The sequence below is a fragment of the Mus pahari genome, chromosome 6, assembly GCF_900095145.1.
Source record: "Mus pahari chromosome 6, PAHARI_EIJ_v1.1, whole genome shotgun sequence".
In the NCBI taxonomy this organism is placed as follows: domain Eukaryota; kingdom Metazoa; phylum Chordata; class Mammalia; order Rodentia; family Muridae; genus Mus; species Mus pahari.
This window is the reverse complement of record NC_034595.1, coordinates 460,431-470,140: the sequence shown is the minus strand read 5'-3', so window position 1 is coordinate 470,140 and position 9,710 is coordinate 460,431. Positions and strand designations below refer to the sequence as shown.

The following is a 9,710-nucleotide window of genomic DNA, read 5'->3' as shown; positions in this document are numbered from 1 at the left end:
GGAGGAGCAGGGGGAGCAGGGGGCAGGAGGGCAGCAGGGGCAGGAGGGGGAGCCATTAGACTATACACTGCAGATGTCCTCAGAACAAAGCTGGTAGGATCTCAAGTCAGAAACACAGGGACATTTTCCCTAACAAGGGATCCCCTCTTTCCTAGGCTCCATCACACCTTGTTCCTGCTGCCCCGACTCCATGGCACCACCATGGCTCACTCCATCACCTCTCTGATTCCAGCTCTTGCATTCTTGACTCCAGCATACCCAACCAGCCATCTCCTCAGCATCATATCTCACTCACAAGCAGTGACTCCTGTTCACTCAGAGGCCTCAGGGGAGACCAGGAACACTCACATCTATCCCCTGGAACTCTTTAAACTCCTAGCAGCCTGCACTTGTGTCTCACCACAGATCTGAAATGTCCAGGGAAAGTAAGACAGAACTTGGCTCTTAAGAATGTAAGAGTGGGCTGGAGAGAGTGGTTAAGAGCACTGATGGCTAGTCCAGAGGCCCTGAGTTCAAATCCCAGCAACCACATGGTGGCTCACAATCATACGTAATGGGATCTGACGCCTTCTTCTGGTGTGTCTGAAAACAGCTACAGTGCACTCACATACATAAAATGAAATAAATCTTAAAACAAAACAACAAAACATCAGTCTTTCCATCCATGCAAAACTTTACATGGTAGGAAAGAAGGAAGGAAGGAAGGGAGGGAGGGAGGGAAAGAGGGAGGGAGGGAGGGAGGAAGGAAGGGAGGAAGGGAGGAAAGCAGGGAGGGAGAGAGGGAGAGAGGGAAGGAGGGAGGGTGGGGGAGGAGGGAAGAAGCCATACTTGAAAGTAAAAGGGAATTGTCAGAGAGCTGAGACAAAATCAGAGACAAGACCAACGGCCAGCAGGACCACAGTCAGTGGGACCTCATGAAACAAGCTTCACACCCATTCAAGCAAGCAAGAGCAGGGCCAGCGAGAGGCTCAGCTGGTAAAGGGGCTTGCCAGCAAGCCTGGCAACCTGAGTTCAATCCCCAGGCTCCACATGGTAAATGAAGAGAAGGAACTCCTGCAAGTCGTCCTCTGACCGCCACGTGTTCACAATAACAGGTGCATGTGTGCCTGCGCACGCGCGCGCGCGCACACACACACACACACACACACACACACACACACACTCCCAGCCCTGACCATCTATTTGCCTCTCCAGGAGAACGATGCATGAGGTCACAGAGAGAAGGGCAAATGGCCAGACCAGGAGTAGCACTTGGAGGGAGCCTGGAGCCTCACAGGTCAGCCACTGAAGGGCCCCAGCTGACAGGACCCTCTCCTCCTCCTCTTCCCACTGAAAACCAGCCCTTGGCATCAGTTACAGCCAGGCTCACGGCACAGGGTCATGGCACTCTCCACATGAGCACCCATGCCCCAAGAGATCCAGGGACTCAGTGAACCTCTCCCGAGGGTGCGGAGGGAACACCGGTCCTCTCTGCAGTGACCGCTAGGGGGCGAGCTCTCCAAGGAAAAATCAAAGGAAGAGGACTGCCAAGGGATTGGCAGAACACACTGCTATCCCTCAGCCCTGGGGATTTGAATATGTAAATATCTATTTTAAATATATAAATACCAAATGCTTTCACGTGTAATATCCCGTTTAATAATGTAGTCAATGCATATGTATAAACACAAGAACTGAAAATTATTTTCCAATATAAACACTTTCAGTTAATAAAATTTTTCATTATAAAAATTCTCAGGTAATAAAAAGGAACCCATGAAGAAGAAGGGTTTAAAAGCAACAGGAACAGAAGAATGCGCCATCGTGCTCCATCCACAGGTAAGTGCCTTGAAATTGGTTGTCTGAACTTTATAGAATAGGATGTCTGAGCCAGCAACAAACGGCATCCAAACAGAGGGCAGAAAGAAATAAAACTGTGTGCCTGTGTCTCCCACTGTGTGGGGGTGCAGACTGTTGTCTTCTCCTTCTGAAGCTTAGGAGTAAAAATGAACTCCTAGCTGAGCGTGGTCACCATCCAGTGGCAGACCGCCAGCAGGGGATGGCAGAACACAAGCCCCCACAGTTAAAAGTTACATGAAAGAAAAGAAAGCACTTGAACAATGACCAGGGAGAGAAAGAAAATGAAGTCAATATAAAAAGAGAGGCCACAGGACTAGTGGCATCTACAGACTGGCAACTAAGCTGCTAGTGGAAGACAAGGGGGATTTAAAAATACTTAAAATTGGCAAGTGACCTGGTGTTTCATTTCTTTTTTTAAAAATGTATGTATGTATGTATGTATGTATGTATGTATGTGTATGTATGTATGTATGTATGTGTGTGTATGTATGTATGTATGTGTGTGTATGTATGTGTGTGTGTGTGTATGTATGTATGTATGTGTGTGTGTGTATGTATGTATGTATGTATGTATGTATGTATTGTAGATGGGTGCTTTGCCTGTCTGCATGTGTGTCTGCCTGGTGCCAGCAGAGGCCAGAGGAGGGTCAGGGCCCTGGAACTGAAGTTGAAGGATGGTTACAAGTCACCATGTGGGGTGCTGGGAATTGAACCTGGGTCCTCTGAAAGAGCAATAAGTGCTTTTAACTGTTGAGTCATCTCTGCTCTTGAGCCTCTTAGGCTTTCATTTCTCAAAAGAAGACCTAAGTGGGCCACAGGTATGTTCACCAGTGTGGAGCCTCCCCAGGGAACCCAAAAGTCAGGGAGTAACTGAGCGGGAGAGAGATGGTAACGCTTAGAGTGTTGGTGGGAATAAAGTCTGTGGCCACTGAGACAAACAGGATAGAGGGCCCTAAAAGCTAAGCACAGAGCTGGGCGTGGTGGCACAACCCTCTACTCAGGAGGATCTCTGTGAGTTAGAGGCTAGCCTGGTCTACACAGTGAGTTCTCAACTAGCCAGGGCTACATAGTGAGACACTGTCTAAAAATAAACCAGCTGACTAAGCACGGAACTGCCACACTCGGCTACACCGTTCCTGGGTGTGTGCAGCTAAAGGAAAGAAAATACGTTTGTTCCCATGTTCTCTGCAGAACTATTGGCAGTAGCTAAGATATGGGATCCGCTGAGGTGCCCAAAGTGGGTAAAGAAAATGTGGTATGTGTATGTGATGGAATATTAATTACTCAGTTGCCCCCTCCCCCAAAAAGGAGTTGTTTTCCTTTGCAACAACAGGAATGAGTCTGTAGCTATCAGATTGAGTGAAACAGACAGCAGATACATTTAAAAAACTGGCCCCACAGAAGTCTGGAGGTCGGAAAGGAAGAGGAGCAGAGGAAGAGAGGCATGGGATGCAGCTACAGGAGAGGGTAAGGTGAGTGTAACGAAGCACAGAGAGCTGCCACGCTCAGTGCTCAGCAGTAATGCACTGGATGCTTCCAGAGAGCTGGAAGGGAGGCTCCAGCTGCTCCCAATACAAGGAGCTGACCAGTGTTTGAGAGGACTGCTGGCTCATGGGTGTGTGGGGATGTGTCGCATGACATCCACAGTCATGTGCTGCAACTGCATGCCGGCTGAACAGTACAAATCACAACCGATAAGCCGGTGTAGGGTGCACCTGCAGGAGGATCGGAAGTTCAAGGCTGTCCTTGGAACACAGGGCAACCCAGGTTACAGGAGACCTGAAGCATTTTTTTAAAGCTAAAAATAAAAACAATAAACCCCTACACTCAGCTAATACTAAAATGAGAGGAGATGTCACCTGGCGTTTTGGACTGGGAGCCCCTGGAAGGAGCTGCCGCGGGTGCTGCAGGCTGAGAGGAGATGATATCGTCTTCACCTTCCCTTACTGGGATCGCGCTGCAGACGGTGTGAGGACTCTGGGCACCACTTGCTTATCTGCCAAGAGCCTCTCTGGATACAGAAATTCCACCCCTGGGACTTGTACTTCCAGGAAGCACAAGCCAAGGATGGTGGAGAGGCGCCTAGAGATACGAACTAGAGTACAGATTCTTCTGTGTTTCTGTGTCTCACTCTGTGTCTGTCTGTCTGTCTGTCTGTCTCTGGCTCTCTCTATCACCCTCCTTCTCCCTCCCTCCACCCTCCTTCCCTTCTCATCCCTCCCAACCATGGCCTAATTCATAATTTAACCTTTTGCAGTTTAGGTAGCATTAGCCTCTTTTAAAAATAAGGAACCGGACCTGGGATGGGTGTCAGTTCCTGGTTGACAGGGTCCTTCTGGTCCCAGCCAGAGCCCAGCAGCTTTCCTGTCCCTGATTCTTCCGGATTCCAGCTGGTGCCTGGCACAGAGGGCCCTGAGATGGTCATTGATCCCCAGAACCTCCTTTTAGAGGCTGGAATCCAGAGAGAGGTGGTGATCAGGGCAGCCACACAATTCAAGGGCATTTCAGGTCCAGTTCAGTTTAGTCACGTGGGCAGCGGTCCAGTGCAGAGGAAGGTCATGGGAGAGGTACCAGACACAAGCAGTGTGTCTGCACAGGACTCTGCACACCTGGTGCTGGGGAAATCTGCTTTGTGGGGACTCCCACGAATCCACCAACTCTGGCCTTGGAGAGCTGAGGTGGACACAGGTGTTGCCAAGGCTGGCTTGGGTCTGTTGGGCAGGGTCAGCTGTCACTAAGGGGAACACTGGCTGGCAATTGTTAAATGTCATTGTCAAAAATTAAACATTAAAAAAATTTAAAAAGTTGCAGTAAAGGCAAAAGTAATAAAGACTGGACATGTCTCACTCCTGGGGAGTGTGCCCCACTTGCAGCATGGCTGCTGCCCTCCTCAACCCCCCACTACTGCATGTCCCATCCCAACACTCAGGAATCCAAGCTCATATAAGGCTTGTTTTAGATTTAGGTGAGTGGTGGTTGGTTTTTTGGGGGTGGGGTGGGAATGACATTGAGGCAGAGTTTCACTCTATAGCCTGGGCTAGCCTCTAACTTGAGGTTCACTTCCAAGCTCTGGGCTCCCCTTTCTCAGTTCCTCCTCTGCTATGGTCAGCTCTGAGTACAAAAGAATTTCTCCAACTGGGCACCAACAGCCCTGTAATCAAAGCACTACAGAGAACTGAGGGCAAGCAGGGATTGCTGGGAGTTTGAGAGCACCCTAGGCTGGATTTTGCGTTTGATGCTAGTCAGGGCTCCAGAGTGAAAGGATCTTCAAAGATTGAAGAGAAACACAGGAAGAAGAGAAGAAGGAAGAGGAGGAGGAGGAGCGGGAGGAGGAAAGTTAGTTAGTTAGCTAGTTAGTTAGGTCATTCGTTAGTTAATTGTCTATTTGGAGAGCTGAAGGGGGTTCCTGAGGCTTCCCCGGAGCACCTGGCTAACTCTCCTGGTGTCCCTCCTCCCAGGATCAGCCCTCTGGCCCCTCCCCTCCTCTGCTCAGTGAGTCACTGTCACAGGGCCACAGTGTCAGGGCTCTGTCCCGGCCCCTAGCCATATGCTGGGTTGCATGGATTGCAGTCCTCACTTTGTTAACCAATAGCCAGGGTGGCTGCCCTGGCTCTCTGGGGCCTCACAACCAGCCCAGCAATGTGGGCCAGGTCAGGACGCCTCCAATGAGATGTCCCAGCAATGTGGGCCAGGTCAGGACACCTCCGATGAGATGTCCCAGCAATGTGGGCCAGGTCAGGACGCCTCTGATGAGATGTCCCAGCTGTTCCCTTGAGCTGCCAGCCTCATCTATCAAAGAAGTCACAACCCTGTGGCACCCCAGTTCTGCTGTGGTTGCTGGGATCCTGGGGCTCAGAGACACTCTGCTCTCAGCTGGTCACTGGGGAACAACCCCTAAGAATCAGGAGAGAGATTCCAGGGGCCACATGAGCTCATTCTGCTTCCATACTGTTTTTCCCCAGCCCCTTCTCTTCTGTGTGTGCAGCCATCTGTTCCTAGTCTCCATCTCTCTACTTGTTACATTTCCTGGCTGGGCGTGGGCAGCTCCTGGTTGCTGCCCTTCCTTGGGGAGCATGCATGGCAGTTTTCGCGTGTATCTGAGATACTCAGAGCAGCCATCATGAAAAAATAAAAATGTCGACTGAAGAAGAAAGAGGTTTGTCTCTACTCCCTACCGTTCTTTGTCTGAAGGTTTATTTTATCAGGGGCAGAGAGATGGCTCATGGCTAAGAGCCCTGGCTGCTTTGGGGGAGGATCTAGGTTTGATTCCCAGCATCCATATGGAAGCTCACAACCATCTGTAACTCCAGTTCTAAGGACCTGATAACCTCTCCATGGGCACAAGGCATAGACATAGTGAACAGACATACTTGTAGGCAAAACATCCATACAGATGAAAGGAAATGGGGGAAAATAAAATTATAGAAATATATTATAATTTGTATGTATGCACATATATGTATATACACTTTTATACACACACACACACATATATACTTTTATATACACACATATATATGTATATATACACACATACATACATACATATACACACACATACACACACACACACACACACACACACACACACAAATTTCAGTTCACAACTGACCCAAAGGTGACACACAGCCACACCCGGTGCCTTCCTCCTGAGGAGCACTTTCGCACTGTCCGTGGAGCCACAGGCCAGCCTGTTCCTCTAACCAGCTCCCCCTCTGAAGTCCTCATCCCAGGAGCAGTGGCTCCACGTGCCCATCTGGCCACATAACAGATTCAGAGCGACTCCGGCTGGCTCCTCTAGACCCGTGGAATCCATTCAGCTCTGTCCTTGCTCATAGCCCAGGTAATCATCATTGTCACTAAGACCATAGCAGCCTTCTGACCCATCCGCCATGGGGACCAGAGTGACCTTTCTAGAAACCCACATCTGATGGCATCAGGCCCTGTCACTTCAGCCTCTCCTGCTCTCTCCCAGCCACAGAGCCCCCTGGAGAGAGAGGGACAGGCTCTCCTGGACTCTGCAGCACACCATTCCCTTCCCACACCCTCCGGAGATGCTCAGCCCACTCCATCTACCTGTCCTCTTTTTCTAGATGACTCCCATCATGCACTCTTTGTCTCCATGGCTCCCTTCTCTCCTGTCTACTTTGGTATCCCTTAGCATTCTGACCAGATCCTGGGACTCCAGAAGGCAGTGGGCCTGTTTTCTGTTCTTGATCCCCAAGTTCTCAGATCGGAGTGAGGGAGTGAGGGAGTGAGGGTCGCAGTTCCTACCCCCTGGGCAGGACTGGGACTTCCCCGATCCTTCATCCTTCCCATCCCAGTTCCCCTCTGATGCTCTCAAGTTTGTGGGCTCACCCTCTCCTGTCAGAATGGCTGTTCTCAGCAAGACGGCAGATGCTGCTAAGGATGGAGAAGAGAGGACAGTTGCACGCGCTGGGGGTAAACCAGCCTGACCATCGTGGGAGAGGGCATGGGGAGTCTTCAAAAAACTAAAAATGCAACTTCCTCTCAATTCAACATTCCCACTAGTGGAGACATAGACCAAGGAAATGAAAGTAGTGTGCCAAAGCGGTAGCTGCATCCATGCTTAATATTCACAGCAGCCAAAACATGGCGCCTACCAGCAGGTCCAACTGTGGGGCAAAGAGAACGTGGTACATCCATAGGGTGGAATACCATTTAGCCTCAAAGAAGGAAATCCTGTCAACATTGATGAGCCCAGAGGGCATTACAGGAAGATGAGCCAGGGACAGGAAGATAAACAGTGCATGACATCACTCATCTAGGGCCACCAGAAAAGGCTGACACATGCAAGCGCAGGGTGGGACCGAAACTAGGAGGGAGAAGGAGGAGGCTGACCACCATACAAAGTTACAGCTATGAGGAAAAGGGGCCACTGTTGTACTGCTGTGTTGTGGCCCAGAAGGGTGACTGGAGTTAACAATTGGCTACATAGTTCAAAACTGGGGTGGGGGTGGGGGACCAGGGAGGGGAAAGTGTGTCTTACTACAAAGAAATGATAAATATTTGAGTTCGGATCAGTGTATCATACACATATGAAGACATCAAAGTGTGCCCCATAAATGCGGACAATTATAAAATATCAATTAAAAAGGGTGAGAAAGGATGGGGAGTTTTACACCAGAGTTAACAGATGAAGAAACTGTGGCAGGAGACTGCAGTCAGGACTCAACGTGGCTCTGACTGACTGACATGGAGGAAATCTACTCTAGTTCTGCCTTTTCATGTCTGCCTGCCTCAGATTAGCCAGTCGGTGTCTTTCTCCCAGTCTGTTAATCTCTAACCTCAAAAGAGCCGGAGGAGTGACCCATCTTGGCTCAGTCTCTGCCGCTTGCTCACCTCATGCTGGCAGCAAACATCTTGCTGAAGGACTACTGTGCACTTCACGCAGTGGGTGCTGCTGTCCTGGGGCTTCTCCGTTCCTCAGAATCTTGTTTATGACGGCTTCCCATGAGCTCCTATTCTCCCCAGTTTGATCTGTAGACTCAGACTCTGAGAAAAGGCAAATATCCAGTCAAACATTTACTTGGGAGTGAAATCAGGCAGCGGCCCTCTTCCTGGTTTCACAACACTTCTGGCTCCCTGATTCTCAATCCGTTGCCCCCATCCCGGCCTTTCGCCTTGCGGAGGCTTTGCCTGGTAGCTGTGTGCCTTTGGCTAGCTATAAAAAATTATTACAGGTAATAAACTAGGACTCCAAGCCATAAACCAGGACGGCTGGCTTAGAGGCTCTCCTTGGACAGAGGCAGCCAACCTCTTGCTTGGGAAAATGAGGGGAGACAGGTTTGAGATCAAACCCCAGACTCGTGACAGAGCCTGCTAGCTGCTATCCCTGAGCTTCGAGTTCTCTGGAGGGAGAGTAAGGCTGTTACTTGGTAACTCTTCCTCATCAATGCCAGACTCCAGCCACCCTGGCATCGGAGAGCAACTGCCCAACAAGGATTCCTGTGGGACAGGTGCAGAAGTGCTGGGCGCCCCTCTGCAGTGTGCTTAAGGACTGAGAGAGCCTGTCACTTCCTCTTTCCCACGGAGGGGAATCACAGGAGCTGGGGAACACGAGACCTTGAGTCACCATGCTAAGAGCATTGGCCCCTACGTGCTGTCTCCTCACAGTCTAGCCCACAGGCAAGAAACTAAAGTTGACTTACTTGTAAGCCATCAATGACATATGAGCTGACTTGTCACAGAGCTCAGCTGACCCTTTCTAATACTTCATAGAATACAGAGGACTTAGTTGGCACCTGAAGTCCCAAGTTTCCTATTTTAAGAATAAGGTTTCAAGTTAGCCTAATGACTTCCTTAATGGCTCTGTCTCCAAAGATGGCCACGTCGTTAATGCTAGGGGTCCATGCTTTGGCATCTGAGCTTACAGCCTACCCAGACAGTCTAATCAGCTATGGTAGGAGGGAGGCTTGGAACAGGTGCGGACACCGATAGCCCAGACAATGGTACCACCACTGCCTGAAACAGCCCCACCCACTCCTGCAGTGCCATTTTGGCTTGGGCCAAATTCATCTCGTGTCGTACAGGCGAGTCTTCCGGATGTGTGGGACCCCCATGGGTGCTGTGGTTTGAAATCTTGGGAGTCAGTTCCATCATTAAGAAGCCTAGGGGGCTGGAGAGCTGGCTCAGTGGTGAAGAGCACTGACTTTTCTTCCAAAGGTCCTGAGTTCAATTCTCAGCAACCACATGGTGGCTCACAACCATCTGTGAAAGGATCTGGTGCCCTCTTCTGGTATGTCTGGAAACAGCTACCGTGTACTCATATAAATAAAATAAATCTTTAAAAGAAGAGGAGGAGGAGGAGGAGGAAAAGGAGGAGGAGGCGGAAGAGGAGGAGGAGGAGG

General features: G+C 50.0%; 1 protein-coding gene across 2 annotated transcripts in view; it reads right to left on the bottom strand.

The window, feature by feature from the left end:
* Positions 1 to 8,337, bottom strand: part of LOC110323707 (stimulated by retinoic acid gene 6 protein-like) — a 38,313-nt gene extending 29,976 nt beyond the window's left edge. Inside the window, exon 1 of one of the 2 annotated variants that reach the window (XM_021201058.2) lies at positions 8,203 to 8,337. In XM_021201058.2, coding sequence (XP_021056717.1) covers positions 8,203 to 8,222 — 20 coding nt within the window. In that variant the 5' untranslated portion in view covers positions 8,223 to 8,337. The remainder of the gene's footprint in view (positions 1 to 8,202) is intronic. The other variant, XM_029540080.1, reaches the window with a different exon arrangement.
* Positions 8,338 to 9,710: the final 1,373 nt, after the last annotated feature.